This window comes from Salmo trutta, chromosome 26 (assembly GCF_901001165.1).
Source record: "Salmo trutta chromosome 26, fSalTru1.1, whole genome shotgun sequence".
In the NCBI taxonomy this organism is placed as follows: domain Eukaryota; kingdom Metazoa; phylum Chordata; class Actinopteri; order Salmoniformes; family Salmonidae; genus Salmo; species Salmo trutta.
In genome coordinates, this window is record NC_042982.1 from 20,234,239 (window position 1) to 20,259,409 (window position 25,171).

Consider the following 25,171-nt stretch of genomic DNA (forward strand, 5'->3'; position numbering starts at 1 on the left):
GAGAAATGTACCCTTCCCTCCGCAGGGAAGATTGCATTGTCCAGTTTGCATTCATTACATAATAAGAGAGTGTACGTGTAGATTAGGCTATATTGGGGCGGTAGGTAGCCTAGTGGTTAGAGCGTTGGGCCAGTAACCGAAATATTGCTGGATCAAATCCCCGACCTGAGAATGTAAAAATCTGTCGTAACCCTAAACAAGGCAGTTAACCCACTGTAGGCCGTCATTGTAAATAAGAATGTGTTCTTAATTAACTGACTTGCCTAGTTAAATACAATAAAAACTAGCCCGACGGTTCGTTTCACAATAACTTACTCCATGCTCTGTCGTTCGCTACATACCAAACTAACGTCCGTGGGCGTGGCATATTGTTTGGCCGGAGCAAAGAGTCTGGGTAGCCAGTGTGGCACAATTAATGTCTTATTTTGGATAATCTATTGACATTTTATAATGACTGCTTCTTTATAACAAAATGTTCAATAATGGATATTATATACTTAATTATCAATCACAGCTGCTCACCAGGAACATGATTACTGTAGCTGAATAAGATGTCTTAAGAGCAGGACTAGAACAAAAGCATACACACTCAGTGGCTTTCCAGGAGGCATGGCCAACTCTACTGTGTAGGAAAATATAATCTGTTGGTAGAAGAGAAAAATGTATTTTCAGCTATTCAGGTCATTTGAAATGAGTTAATTCTTGAGCGCAAAAGCAAAATGTATTAATTACATTAAGTTATACAGTAGCCTTCTTAACTTCAGTGAGAAAATGTACGTTTTGCACTGAGGAGGTGATGTCTGATCATCATCATCATCATCTGGTCATCTGGGGTTGATGGGATGAAAGGTGGGTCCTGTCCTCCATTGCATACACAATCTCCTCCTCCTCCAGTAGTACTCTTTTGTATAGTAGTCATATCAAATGTAAAGGATATAAATAATTATACAATAAATCACACACTGATCAGTTTCATTAAAGGAGCAACATGTTTATTCCAGCTGTGATGAAATACAGTGGTCTCCTATGGTTCTCAATGTTCACTTTCAGGATTAAAGTGCAGAAAAGTTCACAGCTTGTTTTTGTTTTTTAAATAAAAGGAAAATAAAATGAACCATAATCCCTAAGATATCAAAAATGGAGAAATAAGGAAAATATAAATATGATATAGAACAAGAGGAAAATCTCATAATAAAACAAAATATCAGCAAGGATGTTAAATCCATTCATTATCATCAGGCTTGAATTTTACACAAAAAAATCAGTTCAAACAAACACGAGTCGAGTCGTTGGCAAGGCTAGCTTTAAAACAAAGGCACAGCATATTGTTCAGCGGTAAGGATCCTTTGCAAAGAAGTGCTGCTGACACATTCTCATCCATACATCCATACACATGCTTGACAATGTGGCTTCGACATACATGGTGATACATATTTACAAACATGGCAAAGTCCCATACATACTTCAAATGAATTCCCATACATGCCCATTGATAAACACATTAGCAGAAGATGTGCATAAGAGAGAGATATTTTCTGTACTGATTTATACATTGACAGGTAGGTAGAGGACTGCATGCTCATTGGAGGCTTATTGTACTACTGTGATTTTGGTGATTGAATAGGCCAGTAAGAATACCCTTTTCACACAACTGAGCCGATTCCATGACAAGCCAAACAGATGTGTACTACACTGGCCTTGTTTCACATCCACCCTAGTTTCTGGAATCGTTTTGGAAAGGAAGATATCTAGCCAGCTCAATACTGTTCGGGTCGGCACAATAATGTGAAAAAGGCACCGTACAAGTGCTCTCTTTTGATGACAGACTAACAGTGGTTTAACCCTCTCTGGACATCACAGTAAGGTGAAACAGTCAAGAAGACACAACTTAATTCACAAAGGATCAGTCTATAGGCAGCAGACAGACCATGGTTATCTCATCCTTTCTGTAGCAAACTAGAAGAATTTAAAATAACAAGTCTGAATAGTTTGGACAATTAGAAGGTAGGCCTGTGAGGTATCTCTTTTCAACCCCTCAATGTTGCATGTACCATGTTTTTAAAGTTGAGGATATGTCTGAAATGAGAACCAAGTTAGACACAGACATGCTATGACATTAGAGTTATGTAATAATCAATACCCGCAGGCATCAGAATGGCCACCTAACTGGTTTGCTACAAAGAAGGAAGAATTTCCCAGGACACGTTTACAATTTAATTGAAAGGCTCCATCAGTGACTTGCATTCATATTATCAACCGTCATTTTAGTTCTTTATCACAAGTAACCCAAAATTTAAAGTGCAAATCAAAGTACTCAAATCTATACAAAAAGATTTCAGTCATTATATATAAAAAGAGATGCTGTGTTTTTTAAATTTCTTTCGTCTTTTTTCCTGTCTCTGTCTGTACACTCTTTCCTGACTCTTTCTTTCTTTCCTTTTTTCCTTTCAATCACAATTTTAGCTTTAAAATGAAAAGAATAACTTGGTTTTACAGCAGAAGTGATCGCAATAGCAAGTACACCATGCAGCTCATCTTCAAGTGGAAAAGAGGGAAGAGAGAAAATGTTTGATGGAAAAAGAACACGCGTGAGAGAATGAGAGTGACAATGTGTTCAAGAGAAAGATTCACATACAGTGAAAGAGATTATTTTCAAGAGAGTGTAGTATGAGATGCATAATGACAGACATAAAATATAGATATTATTTACAGCCAGCAGTTTGTATGTAAACAAAGGGCCTCCCATAGGGAGTTCCATGTAGAGGAGACTTGTGTTGTGACTAAGTTTGTCTCCATGTACTGTAGGACTGAGAGAGGCTTGTGGTCAGACAGACACTATGATGTGACTGTCTGGCTGTCTTCAACTTCCACAACACATCCACCCTGCTATGGATGACTAAAGAGCTCTATAGTAACAACTAACAAATTGTCCTCAATTTCTTTTGAGAGGAATAAACGGTAAATGTGGCTTGGCTTATAATGCCAAACTACATAACCTTAATTTTGTGACTGTGTTGATTCTGTTGTTATGATTGCAGTTAATTGAGGTGATACCCACAAAGTAGTTATATCCAAGGTCATAGTCAGGGCACTCTCTGGAGTCTAGACCAGATCAAAGGCAGCTGTAAACAAAATAAGTTGATATGCACAGAGGAGACGACGGGAGTATAAATGGGACACATCATGTGAGAGTGCTTACACTTTCAGTGATGGTCAGTAGGAGTGAGCTAGGACCCTAAGATGCTCTCTTACGTCACATTAACTTCCTAAAAGGCCCCTACCACTGTCTGTCACCATGGCAACCTGAGAGAGGAAGTCATCATCCCTGTCAAAAGTTATCTGCTCCATATCAGCTACCACTGCCTAACTTTTCTTATTCTCCTTCATTTCAACAGGTAGCCAATACAAATATGGCAATGTAGCATACATTATAAGTATACAAAATATGTCTGTACATTTAGAATATTTAAAACATTTACAATATGATATTATCACCGGCTATATACATTGGGTGGGTTGAGTTTGAATACATAAGATTTCACCTCGACGTGAATGAGAAGGAAAAAGAGAGTAATAAACTCATATGAAATGGAAAAATGTACCAAAGGTATGAAAGAAGTTTACCTCAAAGTCAAGTCAGTGCTGCACAGTGAGAGAAGGAACAGTCATTCATGGACCATATGTTCTACACTACCAGGGGCATCACATTAAGAATGCATCCCAAATGCACCCTATAGTGCACTACTTTGGTAATACACTTTAGGAACTGGTCTTAAGCAGTGCACTATAAAGGGAACAGGATGCCATTTGGGACACAACTGTCACCAGTAGAGGGGAGAGGAGGAGACAACAGACAAGGCTTACTGGACACAGACAGGGCTATTTACAGTCATGCAGTGTTTAAAAAGCTTTTTGTTTATGCTCAAAAGCCTTTGCTCGATTATATTGTACATCTGGATTGTGTGTGTGTGTGTGTGTGCGTCTCAACTTATGTGTTTCGTATTATCCACATAAATACTTCCTTTAGCATTTCAAAAAGTGGTTTTGATATCATCAAATTAAATCAAAGTCACACAGAGGAATACTTTTCAAACACATGATATTGTACAAATACTCTGGAGGAGGGACCCCTACCAATGAGGCTGAAGCATCTTTTTTTTTTTTAAAGAGACATCTGAATATGCTTGAACACCATCTCAATAAGATAAAGATGACATGAGTGTTAAGATGGATGATTTCACAGCTGGGATTGACTGATACTGCTAGCTAGCAGTTACCAGCCTGACATTCAGCTAAGGTACAGCAATCATGAGACTGAAGCTATGGTAGTGGTAATGGAAGTCTGAGTGAGTCTCTCTTGGTTGGAGTTGAATGAGTGAGTGCCTTTAGGCAAGGCTGGCTTTTCCCTTCCTCGGTTCCCACTGAGTCTATACAGCCCATCGGCAGCCCACTGTTAGCCTATATGACCACTGTGACTGCTGTGGCATGAGGAGGTACGAACAGAGCTCCTGCCTCCCCCCTCCCTGGACAATGCAATGCAACTACTCCACTGCCAGAGGCTCTACTACCCTCCTCAATGACCACCATAACCCCCTCTCTCTGCCCACTGTCATGGGCTGAGACCAGCAGCATTCCACTCTGTTACAGATCCCATCTACTCCGGAGTCTCGGGGTGTGGGGGCAGGCCGTTCTCGGACCGCATGGCGGTGCAAGCCATGGTGGGGGCGGTGTGGTTTCCCCAGAATGCTTTGTGTAGCGTGTCGAGCTCGGACACCACCGGCAGGCGGATCTCCAGGTGCATCTTCAGGTTCTCCAGCCACCCCTCCAGCTTAGTGAAGGCAGGGCTACGGACAGAAGAGCCAATCAGTCAAAGGCTAGTGATCTCAACCTAGATCACATAAGTCAGTTACCGTGGCAGCAATGGGACAGGAGACTTATAATAAACCAACACTCAACATGTATAGTGTTATTAAACAATCAAAGTTAGAATACAGTTTACACTCATAAGTAACTTTATAGACAAATACCTGGAAAAGTGTTCCTTGTAATCCGTGTACGGAAAGTAAACTTTAGTAATCTACACCCCAAAAAATCTCACACAGCATGGTGATACATGACTCAGGTCAGTGTTAGACTACACACTCACCGTTTCTCAGCATCCAGGTCACAGCAGAGGGCAGCCATAGGGAAGAAGGCAGGGGGGCAGTCTGGAGGACAGAAGTGCTCTAAGAAGCCTGTCACATTCAGCCCAAAGTCATGGGCCCTGGGCAAGTAGTCTGGGTCTGCATTCACCCTACCAATGATCTGGAGGGGGAGGTAGAGAGCGAGAGCGAGAAAGAAAAAGAGAGAGAGCGAGGGAGCGAGGGAGAGGTACACAGTAAGGAAAGGGCAAACGGCACTGTTGTATATGCTAGGGCAACAACCTCAGACTAGTTATAACACCAGTTATGAAGCTGGATCATTAGTCATAAACTAATATCAGACATCACGACTGCTCGCCAGATTGTCATTTTATTATAATAATTTTTTAATTTAACTAGGCAAGTCAGTTAAGAACAAATTCTTATTTACAATGACAGCCTAACCCGGCCAAAACCTAACGACGCTGGGCCAATTGTGCACCGCCCTATGGGACTCCCAAACATGGCCAGTTGTGATACAGCCCGGAATCGAACCAGGGTCTGTAGTGACACCTTTAGAAATGAGACACAGTGCCTTAGACCACTGCGCCACTCGGGAGGGCTTACAGATATAAGATTTTAATTTGATCACTTTTTTGTTGCTGAGATTTTTCATGCACCGTAGGAAATGCAATAGAACTTTGTGATTTACATAAAGTCATTGAAAACCCACACTAACAGATGGCTATATTAACAGTATTTCACCTTCCATGTAATCAAGCAACATTACGGACTAACTGTTCAAATCCTGTTGCTGCAAGATTATTTTGCTGTGACTATAGGTGAAATTAAGATCCTACATGTACATCTGACTTATTGTAGTGAGACTCCAGGCCCAGGGGAAAGGAAGTCCCCAATAACAGAGTATACCAATCATAGAGGGACTGGGAGTATGCCCAATGGGACCCAAGGGACCACCAAATGGCGTCAGATCAGCTAGCTAGACCACAGCTAGCCCCAGTCCCTATCAGTCACCCACCACATAAAAATAATTTCCCCTCTGTAATCCTGCCTCTGTGGAGTCCCTGCCTAATGACATCCATGTGGAGACAAACTCACTGCATCTCTCACAACAAAGTAGTTCAACCCAGTCCTGCTAGGACCAACCCTAATGGTTACCGTGCTGCCTGGTCTCTCTATTTTAACATAACTCAAAAGGATTTAATGAGGAATATGAATACTTTCGACTATTTTACTTTCTCAGCAGCAGGGATTATTTCCATATTCTGCTGTCACGGGCACTCACCTCACAAAGCATGATCCCGAAGGAAAAGATGTCCACCTTTTCATCATAGCTTTTCCCTGTGAGAGAAGACACTCATGAGGCTACTGGTTTCAGAGTACTGACATAATGTATTACAGTATGTGGAGTTGAAACAACTGAAGAATTCACATTTTTCTGTTTAAAAGCCATATGGTTGTCATTCGATTTAAGTGCAATTCAAGCAATGGTTAAAATAGGTCGACCCTGAACCAGTGGTGTAATGTACTTGAGTAAAAATACTTTAAAGTAGTACCTAAGTAGGTTTTGGGGTTATGTGTACTTTACTATTTATATTTTTGACAACTTTTCCTTCACTACATTCCTAAAGAAAATAATGTACTTTTTACTCCATACATTTTCCCTGACACCCAAAAGTACTCGTTACATTTTGAATGCTTAGCAGTACAGGAAAATGGTCCAATTCACGCACTTATAAAGAGAACATCCCTGGTCATCCCTACTGCCTCTGATCTGGAGGGCTCACTAAACACACATGCTTCACTTGTAAATAATGTCTGAGTGTTGGAGTGTGCCTTTGGCTATGTGTAAATACATTTTAAAAACCAGAAAATGGTGCCATCTGGTTTGCTTAATAAAAATTATTTGAAATGATTTATACTTTTACTTTTGATACTTAAGTATATTTAAAACCAAATACTTTTACTCAAGTAGTATTTACTGGGTGACTTTCACTTTTACTAGATTTCTATTAAGGTATCTTTACTTTTACTCAGGTATGACAATTGGTTACTTTTCCCACAACTGCCCTCAATACACACACGCACACACCCACGCCTCCACACCCACGCCTACACACCCACACGCCTACACACACCCACGCCTACACACACCCACGCCTACACACCCACTCCTACACACCCACACGCCTACACACACGCCTACACACACACACGCCTACACACACAAACGCCTACACACACAAACGCCTACACACACACACGCCTACACACACACACGCCTACACACACACACGCCTACACACCCACGCCTACACACCCACGCCTACACACCCACGCCTACACACACACACGCCTACACACACACACGCCTACACACACACACGCCTACACACACACACCCACGCCTACACACCCACGCCTACACACACACACACGCCTACACACCCACGCCTACACACCCACGCCTACACACACACGCCTACACACACACACGCCTACACACACACACGCCTACACACACACACGCACACACACACACGCACACACCCACGCCTACACACACACACACACGCCTACACACACACACACACGCCTACACACACACGCCTACACACACACACGCCTACACACACCCACGCCTACACACACACGCCTACACACACACGCCTACACACACACGCCTACACACACACACGCCTACACACCACGCCTACACACACACGCCTACACACACACGCCTACACACACACGCCTACACACACACACGCACGCCTACACACACACACGCCTACACACACACACGCCTACACACACACACGCCTACACACACACACGCACGCCTACACACACACACGCCTACACACACACACACGCCTACACACACACACGCCTACACACACACGCCTACACACACACGCCTACACACACACATACCGTGGATCATCTCCGGGGCCATCCAGTAGGGGTTGCCCACTACAGTGTATCTCTTCCTGCGGTCAGGTTTCTTCTGCAGGAGACTCTTGTCCTGGATCTTGTCTTCCACCATCAGCCGAGCCAGCCCAAAGTCTGCCACCACCACACTGTTATTCTGCAGGGAGACAGAGAGGGGACAAACAGAGCAGACAGAGTTACATCTAGTACAACACAATACTAACAACACCAGCCCAAAGTCTGCCACCACCACACTGGTATTCTGCAGGGAGACAGAGAGGGGACAAACAGAGCAGACAGTTACATCTAGTACAACACAATACTAACAACACTGGCCCAAAGTCTGCCACCACCACACTGTTATTCTGCAGGGAGACTGAGAGGGGACAAACAGAGCAGACAGTTACATCTAGTACAACACAATACTAACAACACCAGCCCAAAGTCTGCCACCACCATACTGGTATTCTACAGGGAGACAGAGGACACAAAGAGTCACATCTACTGCATGACAATACTAGAATACCAAACACACTGCAAACCTACCTACAAGACTATACATCTTACCACAGACATAAAGACAAATGCCAGTTAGAGAGAGAGAGAAAGATAGAGAGGGCACACTCAACAACATAGAGGAATAAAGAGAGTGAATACTATGACTGTTGACTTTGAGAGGTAAAAACACAGACAGACAGGAAGACAGTGTGTCAGTGAGATAACAACACCTGTCAATACAGAATACACCAGAGACCCCAGACTAGTCACCTGCTTATTCAGGTTCAATATAAACCCTATCAGATCTCTGGGTTAGTGTTTTATCAAATACTATACAGGACATAGGAATCCTCATCCTGGTCTGTTTATCTAATACTTTAGGACACAATATCTTTATCCAGTGTTTTCTTCAAAATGGATGTTCATAGAAATTGATATATTTTCTACCCTCTATTTGAACAGGTCTAGGTGAAGAAGTGTACAGTACATGACATGTCACTAGTCCTGTAAGGCCTCTGATTTAAGAAGGGCGGCTCTACTGTCCAGTACTTTACCCTAACAAAGGTTTCTCTGTTTTCTAATGTCAAGGAATCTCCATTGTCACATCTCTCTCAACGAGAGACAAACCTGTATGTGATCTAGACATACAGGTGCAAAGTCTTAATCCTCAAAGAAAACACACACCCTTTAGAGAGAACACACCTAACATCTCTTTACTCACCTCTCTGACAAGACAGTTGTATGAGTTCAGGTCGCGGTGGATTATGTTCATGGAATGCAGATATGACTGGAAGACGGAGAGAAGAGAGAGGGATGGAAAGAGAGAGAGAGAAAGAAAACAAGCATTAGGTATTAAGCCTAAACCTCAAACCAGTGCCTTGTGGAACAAATGTGCACTGCTGTTGCTCCTTCTCTCAAACCCTTGGCAAAGTATAGCCTTTGTAAATGTACTAATCTACAGTCATGTGCTATATTCATCACTGTAAACCCAAATCAAAGGCAACACACTATGACTACCCATGATGCCCTAATCCAGAAGGAATTCAAGATGTAATTTTCATATAGGGAAATTCTTCTACACGTGATCAACACTGCTGTTACACTTCCTCTAGATCTCCACTAGAGGGCAGTGTGAGCATGGTTAGTTTGACTGCACTGTCTCTGTTATTCTATTCACCACCACTGCACTGCAGTTTCTCTGACTGCAGCAGTGAGCCCATGGTGCCCTGGTCCTGAAAAGACCCATTCTAGAGGCATTCTATACATTCTATTAGGCATGGATCATTCACTCACCATCCCTGCAGCGATGTCTTTAGCAAAGCTCACTCTCTGGTTCCACGGGTAGTTGGTGTCCTGTTAGTAAGACAAAACAAGGATAGAATCAGACTCTGGATGTTTCACAGAACATAAACACCAGTGATTAAAACTAAAGAGAGGCTCTCTAATCCTAATCCTGTATCCTCTGATGAATCTGAGACACAATGTACAACACGCAACTATGCACTCATGGGGACACACAGCCACCCAACCGCACACACACAAGCTGGTGCAGTGGCTCACCAATACAGAAGTGCATGCAACAAAGTACTAAAATCCTACACACACACACACACACACACACACACACACATACACACACACACACACACACACACACACACACACACACACACACACACACACACACACACACACACAGCACCGTTACCATTTTCTTGATGATCTCCCTCAGGGTTCCTCCTTTGATGTACTCTGCGATGAAGTTGAGTCTCTTGTCTTTGTAGAGGACACCGATGAACTTCAGCACGTTGGGGTGCTCCAGACAACGCATCACCTTAACCTGGAGAGGGAGGAGGGTACACCTTTTAAGTCTTGGAAGTTATTTTTAGTTTAAATGTTAGTTATTGTCCTAGCCCTGACTCCTCATAAACACCAATCATCTAGGAGCTGGGGGGGAGTGGTTGTGTTGTGTGGGTTTAGTAAAGGCAGTATTTAGTTAAATGAACTGGGTGGGTAGCTAGATAATTAGTGAAAGACCTAGACCTCCTTGTCTCCCGCCCTGAGGGTCTCTGTGAGATAGAACTTCCTCCTTCCAGACCTTGATTTTAGACTATAACCATTTCTTCCTGTCATTAACTTGACATAATTGTAACAAGAAAGAGGAGTAATACGTGGTTATTACAGCCTCCCTGAGAGAGACGAACTGATTAGCTCCTAAAGCAGGTACACATTACATAAGCTACTATGAAGTCAAGGAAAGGAGAAAACTCTTTAAAGGCTTTGATTTAAAATGGCCGCCAAGGCCAAAAAGGCCAACGGTTTTAAAAAGGACTACTATGTCTCTACCATAAGGGCCAGACTCCAATCCATCAAAGTTAAAAACATCTTGAACTTAGAAACTCAGGAAACCATTCTCAAGGCAGTGTTTGTGTTTTGTGTGATTAGATTGCGAGAGAGCTGAGCCCTTCCTTTGTAATTGGAGTGTTATGCAGGCTAGGCACTAATAAAAAGAGTTAGAAAACAAACCTCAGTTTCCATTCCTCTAGCTGTTTGTTTGTTGGTGGGCGGTCATGGCCTGGTGTTTTTACTGCTTACAGAGCTATTAAAGGGACTACGGGTGTTAACCTGCACATCTCAGTGCTCACATTGTTTCCTGAAGAGGAGAGTAGAATGCAGGGTAGAATAGTGTGTGTGTGTGTGTGTGTGCGTGCATGCATGTGATTGTCGATGTAAGTGTCTGTGTATATGGGAGGGATGCGGCCAAGGGTGTATACCTGTGTATACCTCTAATGCCTGTCTGTCCACCCCTCACAGCCTAATTTGGGTGGGGTACTTTTTACGAGCTGTAGGGGTGTGTATGACGATCATCTAAACATGACATTCAGAGTTTGACAAACTACATTCTGTGGTAAACCTAGCCCAGGAGGGTTAACAATAGTGGCCAGGGTTGGAATGGTAGGTGATCTCTGTCAGTAAACTAAGCCAAAGCATTGTTCTTGATGATACATGTGCTGTAGACACATAGCACAGGATTGTATTGTTCTTATAAGAAGTGGGAGCTCTTTGGGACAAGCACAGAGTTTGTCATTGACTGTGGTGGTTCAAATCATTGGAGTAAGAGAAAGAGATGGATGGTGTGCCTTCATAAACCGTTAATATATAAGACCAATTTAAAATCTTCTGAAATCATTCTTAAGCAAATTTAATTTAGAATATGAATGTATCTCCTGAATTGATTCTGTTTAACCCTGATGGTGACACATCAACAAAGGCAAAAGAAGTCAAGGGTTAAATAGAGTGAAGTCACCCACCTCTTTTAGGAATGTCCTCTGTGTCTCGTCATCAAAACGAATCAGCTCCTTCATCACCATCACCTCCCCTGTCTCTCTGTGGGTCACCTGCAGAAACACACACACCGTGATGTCATCAGCCTGCGCCACAGGGCATGGGGACACTTTCCGTTCAAAGCTAATTTCACCCCAACAGGTAAACTCTGGGAATTTGTTAAGAACTGTTAAGGTATAAAAACTCTGGATATATGTTGTCCCCCTCTCAAAGCTGATATTTGCTCCCTGCTTGAGTGCATCTTCCAAGCAGCAGATGCAGACATATAGGCTACTGTACATTCTGGTTACATCAGAGGCCATTCTGTAAAACATCTCAATGCTGCCATCTTCTGGAACTTTTGAATACAGAATATATTGCTCCTACGCAGTACTGTTTGACACACATTTAGTAGTGTGAAGTGGGATTTTTAAGGTGTTGGAACTGTCCCCCAAAATGAGTTGCTTTTCCATGGTCATCTTTAACAGAGAGGACAAGTTGAACAGACAATGGCCACGTCATACCTAAGTCATCAGTCAACAAATCAAAACCAGAGTGTGTGGAGGTTGGTGTGTTTACCTTGATGGCCTGTCCAAAGCAGCCTTTTCCCAGCACCTCTCCATGGATGAGGTCTGAGGGCCGGAAGATCCGGTGCATTCGACTGTTGGAAACGACCCGCAGTGACTCGGAGCGGTTAAAGTCCTTCCGCTGAGAGAGAGGGGACGCTGCGTTACTGGAGCACGGAGACTTATCAATACTGTAGCTCCGCCTGGAGAGAGAGGGCCGAGAGGAAGATAGAGAGAAACAGAGAAAGAGAGAGGGAGAAAGAGATAAAATAAGAGAGGGAGTGAGAGGCAGAGAGAAGGAAAAAGAGAGAAAGATGGAACATGTGGAGACAAAGCAATCATCCGTCAGTCTCACAGTATAACTGATGCACATCCATACCGTGTTTCGCAGTGTTAAATGATACTGCCAACCCTGTCATAAGGCACCATTCTAGCAGCAATTATCGTTATAGACTAATTAGGAAATGGGAGCGACAGCGTGACTGCAGTTACATATGTAATTGCTCATCCATTTCACTGAAGAACTGAAGTTCCTTGAAATTTTCCAGATTGACTGACCTTCATTAACGTAATGATGTACCGTCGTTTCTCTTTGCTTATTTGAGCTGTTCTTACCATAATATGGACTTGGTATTTTACCAAATAGGGCTATCTTCTGTATATAACCCCTACCTTGTCACAACACAATTGATTGGCTCAAACGCAATAAGAAGGAAAGAAATTCCACAAATTAAGGTTGAACAAGGCACCCTGTTAATTGAAATGCATTCCAGGTAACTACCACATGAAGAAGCTGGTTGAGAGAATTCCAATAGTGCGCAATGCTATCATCAAGGCAAAGGTGTCTACTTTGAAGAATCTAAAATATATTTTGATTTGTTTAACACTTTTTTGGTTACTACAGGATTTCATATGTGTTATTTCATAGTTGTATTTATTTATTTATTATTATTTTTTATTTCACCTTTATTTTACCAGGTAAGCTAGTTGAGAACAAGTTCTCATTTACAACTGCGACCTGGCCAAGATAAAGCAAAGCAGTGAGACACAAACAATAGCTGATGTTTAAAGTTAGTGAGGGAGATATAAGCCTCCAGCTTCAGCGATTTTTGCAACTCGTTTCAGTCATTGGCAGCAGAGAACTGGAAGGAAAGGCGGCCAAAGGAGCTGCTGGCTTTGGGGATGACCAGTGAGATATACCTGCTGGAGCGCGTGCTATGGGTGGGTGTGGTTACCGTGACCAGTGAGCTGAGATAAGGCGGAGCTTTACCTAGCATAGATGACCTGGAGCCAGTGGGTCTGGTGACGAATATGTAGCGAGGGCCAGCCAACGAGAGCATACAGGTCGCAGTGGTGGGTTGTATAAGGGGCTTTGGTGACAAAACGGATGGCACTGTGATAGACTGCATCCAGTTTGCTGAGTAGAGTATTGGAAGCTATTTTGTAAATGACATCGCCAAATTCGAGGATCGGTAGGATAGTCAGTTTTACGAGGGTATGTTTGGCGGCGTGAGTGAAGGAGGCTTTGTTGCGAAATAGGAAGCCGATTCTAGATTTCATTTTGGATTGGAGATGTATAATATGAGTCTGGAAGGAGAGTTTACAGTCTAGCCAGACACCTAGGTATTTGTAGTTGTCCACATATTTTAAGTCAGAGCCGTCCAGAGTAGTGATGCTCGTCGGGCGGGCGGGTGCGGGCACCGAACGGTTGAAAAGCATGCATTTGGTTTTACTAGCGTTTAAGAGCAGTTGAAGGCCACGGAAGGCGTGTTGTATGGCATTGAAGCTCGTTTGGAGGTTAGTTAACATGGTGTCCAAAGAACGGCCAGATGTAAACAGAATGGTGTCTTCACTATTATTCTACAATGTAGAAAATAGTAAAAATAAAGAAAAACCCTTGAATGAGTAGGTGTGTCCAAACTTTTGACTGGTACTGTATGTCTGAAATGTGTTTAGTACACGTTGAATGCTTTTATTTATGTATATATTTCATTTAGTTGAAGATTTCATATAAATCTGTATTTTGTTGCGTAATTCTTTCCTTTTCTATTCTATTCATACTGTATTTGAGATTGAAATAAAACAAAACACCATGACTACAACAGCCTGTATTTGTGCGCCTGTAAATGTCACCGAGATTAGCCCTTACGTGATCATGCGTGAGCGCAGGTTGTTGATATCTGGGTGTGGGGGCTGAGTGATGGGGAGGATGGGGCTTGGACCGTCAGAAAGGGGGGTGGTCAAGGGTCCGCCCACTGTCTCACCCTCTAAACCCCCCTGGTCGTGGGGGTCGTGCTCTATGGTCAGCTGGAGCAGACGACTGGTCTCCTGGATGAGCAGGTCAATCTAGTGGAGCGGAGGAAAAATATGATCAGTGTAGCATTAGCATGTAGCATAACATATAGAATGTAGAATAGCATATAGCATAACATGTAGTATGGCTAAGAGTGTTGATGTTTTCCCCTTAGTGTCTATCAACTCCATGCCCTGATGCAGTAGAATAAACAAGAGTAAGGACTTAAACTAGGATCTTGTGACATCAAGCCTCAAATTTCATTAACATCTAAAATCAATGTCATTGATGTCTATCAGCAACACAAGTAAAGAGATGTCAGTTAGGTTACCTCATCGAGAGGAACATTCCTGATGGGTGTTCCGTTAATCTCCAGGATCCGGTCTCCGACATGTATGGAGTTCTTTACATCTGGACTGATCAACTCAGAGTCCACCCTGGAGAAGGAATGAGAGAACAGTGATAAGCAGTTGGAAAAACAGTTGAAGTCGGAAGTTTACATACACCTTAGCCAAATACATTTAAACTCAGTTTTTCACAATTCCAGACATTTAATCCTTGTAGGAATTCCCTGTCTTAGGTCAGTTAGGATCACCACTTTATTTTAAGAATGTGAAATGTCAGAATAATAGTAGAGAATGATTTATTTCAGCTTTTATTTCTTTCATCACATTCCCAGTGGGTCAGAAGTTTACATTCACTCAATTAGTATTTTGTAGCATTGCCTTTAAATTGTTTAACTTGGGTCAAATGTTTCGGGTAGCCTTCCACAAGCTTCCCACAATAAGTTGGGTGAATTTGGCCCATTCCTCCTGACAGAGCTGGTGTAACTGAGTCAGGTTTGTAGGCCTCCTTGCTCGCACACGCTTTTTCAGTTCTGCCCACAAATCTTCTATGGGATTGAGGTCAGGGCTTTGTGATGGCCACTCCAATACCTTGACTTTGTTGTCCTTAAGCCATTTTGCCACAACTTTGGAAGTATGCTTGGGGTCATTGTCCATTTGGAAGGCCCATTTGCGACCAAGCTTTAACTTCCTGACTGATGTCTTGAGATGTTGCTTCAATATATCCACATAATTTTCCCTCATGATGCCATCTATTTTGTGAAGTGCACCAGTCCCTCCTGCAGCAAAGCACCCCCACAACATGATGCTGCCACCCCCGTGCTTCACGGTTGGGATAGTGTTCTTCAGCTTGCAAGCCTCTCCCTTCTTCCTCCAAACATAACGATGGTCATTATGGCCAAACAATTCGATTTTTGTTTCATCAGACCAGAGGACATTTCTCCAAAAAGTGCAATCTTTGTTCCCATGTGAGGTTGCAAACCGTAGTCTGGCTTTTTTATTGCGGTTTTGGAGCAGTGGCTTCTTCCTTGCTGAGCGGCCTTTCAGGTTATGTCGATATAAGACTAATTTTACTGTGGATATAGATACTTTTGTACCTGCTTCCTCCAGCATCTTCACAAGGTCCCTTGCTGTTGTTCTGGGATTGAGATGAACTTTTCGCACCAAAGTACATTCATCTCTAGGAGACACAACGGCTGCGCATTCCCATGGTGTTTATACTTGCATACTATTGTTTGTACAGATGGACGTGGTACCTTCAGGCGTTTGGAAATTGCTCCCAAGGATGAACCAGACTTGTGGAGGTCTACAATTTTTTGGCTGATTTCTTTTGATTTTCCCATGATGTCAAGCGAAGAGGCACTGAGTTTGAAGGTAGGCCTTGAAATACATCCACAGGTACACCTCCAATTGACTCAAATGATGTCAATTAGCCTATCAGAAGCTTCTAAAGCCATGACATCATTTTCTGGAATGTTCCAAGCTATTTAAAAAGGCACAGTCAATTTAGTGTATGTAAACTTCTGACCCACTGGAATTGTGATACCTTGAATTATAAGTGAAATAATCTGTCTGTAAACAATTGTTGGAAAAATTACTTGTGCCATGCACAAAGTAGATGTCCTAACCGACTTGCCAAAACTATAGTTTGTTAACAAGAAATGTGTGGAGTTTTAATGACCCCAACCTAAGTGTATGTTAACTTCCGACTTCAACTGTAGATTTAACCTCGATATCCATCTTTCTCCCATTCCATTAGCTGGAATGGACCAGTATACCATTCCATTAGCTAGGAAGTATGACAATGTGAGACTTTATAAAATCTAGCATGTACAGAATGGTATACTGGTCCACTGGAAAGATAGAAGACAGAACAGCGTACATACTGCTAGATCCTTTCCATCCCTTTTGTTGTACAAGGACATGGGTATAGTATTTCATCTTCACTGGATTTAAATAACAATGTCCTCACTTTCCCTCACTTTCATTCTGAGCCTTCCATTCTGAGTCTCTAACTTCCATGTCTCCCATTCAGTCATCTCCCATCCTTCCATTAGCCTCCCTCCCTCCCCCACTCCATCCCTCCACAACCCCTCCCTCCCCCACTCCACACCCCTTCCCTCCCCCACTCCACACCCCTTCCCTCCCCCACTCCACCCCCTTCCCTCCCCCACTCCATCCCCCTTCCCTCCCCCACTCCATCCCCCTTCCCTCCCCCACTCCAGCCCTCTTCCCTCCCCCACTCCAGCCCTCCCTTGGTATATTTATTACAATTCTATTCAATAGTTAATTAAACCAGGAAGTCCCACTGAGATAAGGAACACTCTTTTCCATCTCTCTCCCTTTCCCACCATATCTCAACCCTCCATCACTCCTACCCCCCCACCATTCCTCTATACTCACTGTGATACCCTGACAGTGCGTTCGGGGCCGTAGCCGTTGGGGCTGACAGGCTGGTTGATGGCGACTGAGATCCCTCTCCGCCCGTCTGTGGAGGCCGGGATGGACACCAGGGTCACTGTGTGGGGAATCCTGGCGCATGGTGAGTCTGGCAGGGACACCGGCGTCACGATGGTCCGGTAGTAACAGAGGCCACTGTCGAGGGAGAAAAAGGAGAGAGGCAGGGGAAGGTCAGCATAGATAGAACAGAAAAGTGTACGAATATCCGTAAAGCAATATTAATACGGAGAAATAGGAATGCAAATGTGATTTGTTCTTACACAATGTCATGTACGCATATTACACATTTTATTTTGGACATAAGTGACAATTTACATTTCTGTGTGCATCACCTGATAGAATTAAATAATATTTTAACATCGTGCCAGAATGTCAAGTGGCAGAATAATGATCTAGTCAGCCTCCCATCACACACACACTTCCATTCAGAGCTGACCACACAATGACTGCTTTGTATTTCAACATCCTTTCCTCCCTCCTCGTGTCAGTGTGTGTGTGTGTCATACAGTACCCCCTTCCTCACCTCATGTCAGTTGTTTCTCTATCCACCCCTACTGTTATTTCCACATTTCTAGTTCTGCTTTCGGCTACAGTGGCCAGGCTGCACAGCAATGGTGTTACTGTAATAACATTCTGAACAAATTACAACCTCTCATGTCGATGATAAATAATGCCCTTCCCTTGAGTCTGCTGAATCTCTACACCCTACTATTAGCACTGACTGAAATGTATGAAGACCATTTTATAAATACAGTTTTTATGATCATTATAATGTACCAGTATAGTTTGGACCTCTCCACCAGTGCGTAGGTGTCTCCGTCTCCAATGAAGGCTTTGCAGTTCCGACAGGTAAAGCATTCTGGATGGTACTTCTGTTCCCCTGCGACCTGGAGGACACACACAGAGGGAGGGTTAGGTTGGATTCATATGAAGGGTTAAGAGTCAGCTAAATAACACAACCTTTATTTCAGCAGGTCGGTCAATTGCGATCCAAATTATTCTCTTGCAATGACCACCTGTCTGACCAAGACAGAAAAGCAAGGCAAAGAGAAATCTACAAAACACAACGATAGGTCAAACGTTAAACAAAGCAAAGAGAATATACTACAAGTCAACTACAAGTTCACTACTTGTTCAGGTCAGTAGATGCATCATATCACAAAAACAGCAATAAACAGAGCAACAAACTAGGGCAGATGCAGGTTAACCAGTGCACGTAGGGCTAGATTGCTGTGGTTGATATCATCGTTATTAGCTTCCGGTTAGTTTCTATCTAGCTCTAGCCAATCACTGGCAGAAGCATAGAGTTGATAATTGAATAACGGCCAAAAACAGCACAACCAACGACCAGATTAATGTAACAGCCAGAGTTAAATTACCTACCACTACCAGATTTGTAAACGAACAGATACCACATTCACACATGCTCCTTATAGATGCTTAACATAGTAACCAGGCAAATTGGTCTAAAATGGTCCCACTTGAGAAAGCTTTTGGCACAGGGTTTACTGGTAATCGATTGAAAGATGTAAGATTCTCACTAGAGGCTGATTTACACATGGAATGCTAATCTATACATAAAATCCCCCCAGGTAAAATGACCTTAAATGCAAATGATCAACATCGCTGGTTGGACAGGTCTAGCAGGGCTTTACTTAAACAAGAAACTGGTGACCTCGTAGCTCCACAGAGACAGAGGTTGAAGACCTCTCTCTCGCTCTGCTCTGATCAGAGGCACTCAAGAGCTGAAATGATCTGCAATTCAAATTTCACTGAGGGGGAGTTTTCAGTTTTCTGGGATGAACAAAGAATAGTAATCTATGAAATATGATCGGGAAAAAAAGAAAAACAATTCAAGGGGGGATTTTTCAGACACTATTAAGGAAACTTTAAAATAATACTGCTCTTATGAGTTTGGAAAATACCCCCCTGCTGAGCCCTTCGAGGCTTCCACTGCTGAAGCCTCATAAAAATGTACATGTGGCACTAGCAATTCCATTTAAGAGTGGCACAGTGGTCAATAATATAGATAAAACAAGGTAAAAAAAAAAAAAAATCCGGGTAATCAATAAAATCTACCTCTACAGCCCTGTGTCTACCCTGCCCCCCAGGGAGCGTTCCCATGGAAACCAGAGAGAGAGCGAGAGAGAGCGAGAGAGAGCGAGAGAGAGCGAGAGAGAGCGAGAGAGAGCGAGAGAGAGCGAGAGAGCGAGAGAGAGCGAGAGAGAGCGAGAGAGAGCGAGAGAGCGAGAGAGAGCGCGAGAGAGCGAGAGAGAGCGCGAGAGAGCGAGAGAGAGCGAGAGAGAGCGAGAGAGAGCGAGAGAGAGCGAGAGAGAGCGAGAGAGAGCGAGAGAGCAAGAAGAATGAGAGAAATGGGTGGACTCCCTGACCTAATTGTGTACCTTTTGAATCCTGGTTGTTCATGTTAACAGAGCAGAGAGACTCAGATAGTGAATGAGAAGAGAGAGAGGAGAGAAGGTAATGACTGTGTAATTGGCTTCCATTAGCTCTGGAGCAGATGGAACACAAAATGAGTTGGTAAAGAGAAGCAGCCTCAGGGGCTTGGTGAGTTACAGTCACTGTATTTTGCAGTAGAGTAGAGTAGGGAGGGTAAAACATGGGCTGTAAACAATGATAAGTGGCTGAGTTCTTTATGTCAGTTATGATCACAGTGTGTGTAAACACCACATCACAGGCACTCAGAGGGAGGGAGATGAAATTATAACGAAGTACAATTAATTATAATTGAAGTACAATGAATGATGAAAGATAGGGGTCAAAATGTCTTCTAGTTGATGATGAATAAGCATACGCTGTAACGTCAACCTTGCTATCCTTGTGTTAAGGTATGATATAGAGTAAAGTAAAATAGTAGAATATGCATGTGCTTGTGTGTGTGCGTCTGCACAGAACAGTGGCCAGCGTTACCTAGCGTTGATTTTTCAGTAACATTTCTAGTGGTGATTCAGGTGTTGAATTAACTCTGTAAGTGAACCCCAGTGTTGGTGTTAACCAGTGTTAAACCAAAAGCACGGCCAACATTAGCATATTTCCCAGCATGCTCTATTGCAGGTAGATTGTTTGAATTGCTTGTTTCAATATCTATGTTTTTGCATGGACAATGATTGATCGGTCGGTCATATGCTACTCAAATATAAATAACACCTTTTTCTAAACTAATCCAATCTATTACTTTATTGCACATGTTATTGCCAAGTCTAGGTCCAAGAGGCTCCTAAATAGCTTTTACCCCCAAGCCATAAGACTAACAGCTAATCAAATGGCTACCCAGACTATTTGCATTGCCGGTGCACCGGTGCACCCTGCTCATTAATTATTTGCTATTCTTATCTCTTACTTAGTTTTTTAGGTATTTTCTTAAAACTGCATTGTTGGTTAAGGGCTTGTAAGTAATCATTTCACTGTAAGGTCTACACCTGTTGTATTCGGCGCATGTGACAAATAACATTTTATTTGACTTGATTTATTGAAATGGTTGTTCCAGTTTAGATAGTTTAGGTAGTCTCATATCTTAGTCTTTCCAACCCGGCAGTCATTCTGAACACTGGTTGCGGCATTCATGTTGGATATTCCCACTTGGGTTGGATTCCAATAGGAATTACAGTCACATCATAATGTGACTTGCAGGCCTGAAAACCATGAGTTTCAGGCCACTGTATAGGGTAAAACTAGGCCCTCAAAATAAGGCCTTATTAAATAATTGTTGTATTTGGTTAAATCATTATTTTTTTATGACAATATATTCACTTAGGATTTCACTTGGTGGAGGCCACTGATCTGAAAATGGATGAATGCAATAACCATGTCTTTGTCATGAACAAATACAGTCATGGGTGTTAACTCTGGGTAATATGCAAATAAGGCTTTACACTAAGCGGTGTGTTCATTTAATACTGCAAAGTGTGGACCTGTATAGACACTGGACCACACTGTAGAATTGTGTGTGCGCGTGTGTGTGCATGGGTGTGTGTGTGTGTGTAGCAGGCAGTGGCCAGTCTCAGGTGTGAGCCCCAGCGTGGAGGAGAGGAAGGACAGCTGGACGTAGAGGAAGAGACAGTGTGACGCCTGCCACTCTGACACTGTGGCTGCTGCCATTTGTCGACCCCGAACACCTCTTTCCTACACACAAACACATCTCTCCAACCACATCTGACAACTGACAGCTGCTACTGCCGCACACACAAAGAAAAAACAGAGCACAAAGAAAAGATAGAGATGCTAACAATAGCCCTGTACGTCTCTTATGGTTGGAAAGTTCTATTATCTTTCTCTCACTGCTAATTTAGTTCATTTACAATTACTCATAATGAAACTATGTGGCATGAGACCACCTGATCTGGAAATTCCAAGAAACCTGCCCAAAACGTTGGTTAAAAATCTTCCATTTACAAATGAGTGGGGATAACTTACAGCACATACTGTAACTACCCACAGCTGGTCTCTCTCTCTCCCCCTCCCCCCTCTGTAGTCATGCATATGTGTGTGTATAAGAGAGCAGTGTGGCTTGGCATGTGGCGCACACAGGACCTCTGTGACAACAATCCAAATTATCAGCACGTTTCCTTTGGGAACAGTGAGGGGGGTGGACAGTACCCAGGAAGAACTGGGTCGGTCGCCATGGAGAAGCATCTGGAAACAGTGTGTGGGTCTGTTACCATGGTGAGCTGGATGGAGGCGGTCACATATTAAGCATGATCCTATAATGAACACTAACTGCACCAGCTGGGGAATTGTGATGAAGATACAGTGGTGAGAAATGCAACTAATCTCAAAATAGAAAGCAGGAACTTGCCTGAAACTACTCATGTATACAACCAGGCAAATCTTTACATTTTCTTTGTCCAATAACTCATCTCACTTTTTCCTCTTTCTACACTGTAAACCAAATCAGTGCAAATAAACAGCAAAAAATTCCTTGAGGCCTCTGTCAAAGCACGAGTGATAATACAAATGAGTTCGCACTAGTGTAATAAACTGAGTTCTGTTACACAAGAATGAGGAAATACCCCTGGTGATGATGAGACAGCTATTCAGAAGCTATCATTTCAGTACTTATATGGGTCATTAAATTTCAACTTTAATTGATTGACGACCAATAAGTTGGAAGGCTAATCTGTTTAGTGGTGTGTGTGTTTTCAGACAGCCTATTGAATGTGTATGGCCCCTGTAGGACCAATCAGAGGTATTTATGACCCTCTGGTGTCAGTTCGATACTCTCAGGTTCTCTAGTGTAAACAACAGATGAGGGGGGAATTCTCCATATTGAGTTAGGTCATTTTCAGTTCCCAAAACTATTGCATCTTAGTTTTTTAGGATTCATTCTAAAAGGTTGAGTCCAACCATGTAAACTAGGCGAATTGGAGCCAATGCTACAGTATATTCTAATATCCATACTAGCATACCATTTAGAATGCTTGCCCATTGCCCACTACATTGCTTATTAGTGTGGTGGATATTGGAACTTTAGCCGGTTGTTTACTTCTGTTTCCTGTATGGACTTCCAGTTATACTGATGCATTGTGGGCCTGTAAAGGGTCTTGCCGATTTAGTGATATGGAGGGTCATGGGGACTATAAACACTAGCAACATAGCGTATGACCCTTTACGTCAGTTAGCCTGGTATAAACACTACACACGCACACACACACGTTGTCAGTTAATCTGATATAAACATTGCACACACACCGCCATGACTTCACTAACCCATCCCAGGCAGGATAAATCTGTAACAGTGACCTAATCCTAACACACAGCACCTTGAGGTGATGCAGAGCTGGCACAGAGGGGATCCGGTTGGTGTAACTAACCACTTCATGGGAAACCTGGAGATGACTAGCTATTCCAGTGACCTATTCGAGGTTCGATGGAACTGTTGCAATAGTTTAGCTCAGGGCTTCAACATGTTCTGTTGTTGAGGCCTACTGAGACTGCCAAGTACACATAAAACCAATAAACCTCCACCAAGCATTCACACAAGAACTATGATGGAAAATGAGTACTTTTCATGCTACACAAGCTGATGTTGACATCAGGAATTGATTAAATCAGCAGCACATTCAGCAGGTAACAGATACTCCTGATACCCCATGAGAGTTAATTCTAGGTCAAATTCCAAAAACGCTTCATGGGGGATTCCACATTCTAAATCCATTTGCTGAGGTGCTGGGGGATCAGTATCAGTCAAATCTCCATACAACAGATGGGTAGAACGTCTATAATATAGAAACCTGCATTTAAATAAATTCATCACGCAATGAAATTTGGCTTTTCAGTTTCCAAACCAAAACCTAAACTGTGGAGAGAAGAGAAGTGGAGCATGGCCTGGATCTTGAGTAGAAAAAGGACATCTGTATCCTGTGTTGCCAAATGAGATCTAAGTAGAAAAGAAGGCAGTGAATGGGGGAAGCCAAATGGTGATTGGAGGTGCTATCTAGAACCATAATGTGTTATTCGACTACCCCAATAGAATAAACCTTTTTGGTTCCAGGTAGAACCCTCTGTAGAAAGACACTACAAGGAACCAAAAAGGGTTATTCAAAGAGTTATCACATGGGGACAGCCAAAAAAAACATTATGGTTCTAGATAGCGCCTCCAATCACCATTAGGCTTCCCCCGTTCACTGGCTTCTTTCCTACTTAGATCTCATTTGGCAACACAGGCTTTCATTTTGTTTCTGATTCCGACTCACTTAGAAAGAATAAACTGGGAAAATATGATTAGACCAGACCATGTGGCAGAAACAGCACCTAGCAGCCTCAAACAGGGCTAGAATTCAAGCCTGTTCATTGGAAAACCCCTGTCTACCATTTAGCCAACAGCATGTTAAGGCCATCCTGTAGCATCAACAGCATGTTAAGGCCATCCTGTAGCATCAACAGCATGTTAAGGCCATCCTGTATCATCAACAGCATGTTAAGGCCATCCTGTAGCATCAACAGCATGTTAAGGCCATCCTGTAGCATCAACACCATGTTAAGGCCATCCTGTAGCATCAACAGGATTGTAAGGCCATCCTGTAGCATCAACAGCATGTTAAGGCCATCCTGTAGCATCAACAGCATGTTAAGGCCATCCTGTAGCATCAACATAGCATCAACAGCATGTTAAGGCCATCCTGTAGCATCAACAGCATTGTAAGGCCATCCTGTAGCATCAACATAGCATCAACACCATGTTAAGGCCATCCTGTAGCATCAACAGCATTGTAAGGCCATCCTGTAGCATCAACAGCATGTTAAGGCCATCCTGTAGCATCAACAGCATGTTAAGGCCATCCTGTAGCATCAACATAGCATCAACAGCATGTTAAGGCCATCCTGTAGCATCAACAGCATTGTAAGGCCATCCTGTAGCATCAACACCATGTTAAGGCCATCCTGTAGCATCAACAGCATTGTAAGGCCATCCTGTAGCATCAACAGCATGGTAAGGCCATCCTGTAGCATCAACACCATCATGATGAGCTATGGCTGCATTAGAACTGCTGTTAATGAAATCAGCATGATACCTCATGGTCAGTCAATGAAGCGTTGAGTTCCATCTGATAGATAGGTGGACATCCGGTAGAGGCACACACTTGTGTGTACATG

General features: G+C 42.9%; 1 protein-coding gene across 3 annotated transcripts in view; it reads right to left on the reverse strand.

Moving 5' to 3' along the window:
* Positions 1-970: 970 nt before the first annotated feature.
* LOC115163364 (LIM domain kinase 1) overlaps positions 971-25,171 on the reverse strand; it is a 95,477-nt gene continuing 71,276 nt past the window's right edge. For all 3 annotated transcript variants that reach the window (XM_029715189.1, XM_029715190.1, XM_029715191.1), the window contains 13 exons: positions 18,338-18,447; positions 17,504-17,695; positions 15,088-15,193; positions 14,613-14,809; positions 12,477-12,666; positions 11,885-11,971; positions 10,282-10,413; positions 9,867-9,926; positions 9,295-9,360; positions 8,079-8,232; positions 6,427-6,482; positions 5,147-5,304; positions 971-4,844 (listed from right to left, as the gene is read on the reverse strand). In XM_029715189.1, the coding sequence (XP_029571049.1) occupies positions 4,655-4,844; positions 5,147-5,304; positions 6,427-6,482; positions 8,079-8,232; positions 9,295-9,360; positions 9,867-9,926; positions 10,282-10,413; positions 11,885-11,971; positions 12,477-12,666; positions 14,613-14,809; positions 15,088-15,193; positions 17,504-17,695; positions 18,338-18,447 (1,698 nt within the window). In that variant the 3' untranslated portion in view covers positions 971-4,654. The remainder of the gene's footprint in view (positions 4,845-5,146; positions 5,305-6,426; positions 6,483-8,078; positions 8,233-9,294; positions 9,361-9,866; positions 9,927-10,281; positions 10,414-11,884; positions 11,972-12,476; positions 12,667-14,612; positions 14,810-15,087; positions 15,194-17,503; positions 17,696-18,337; positions 18,448-25,171) is intronic.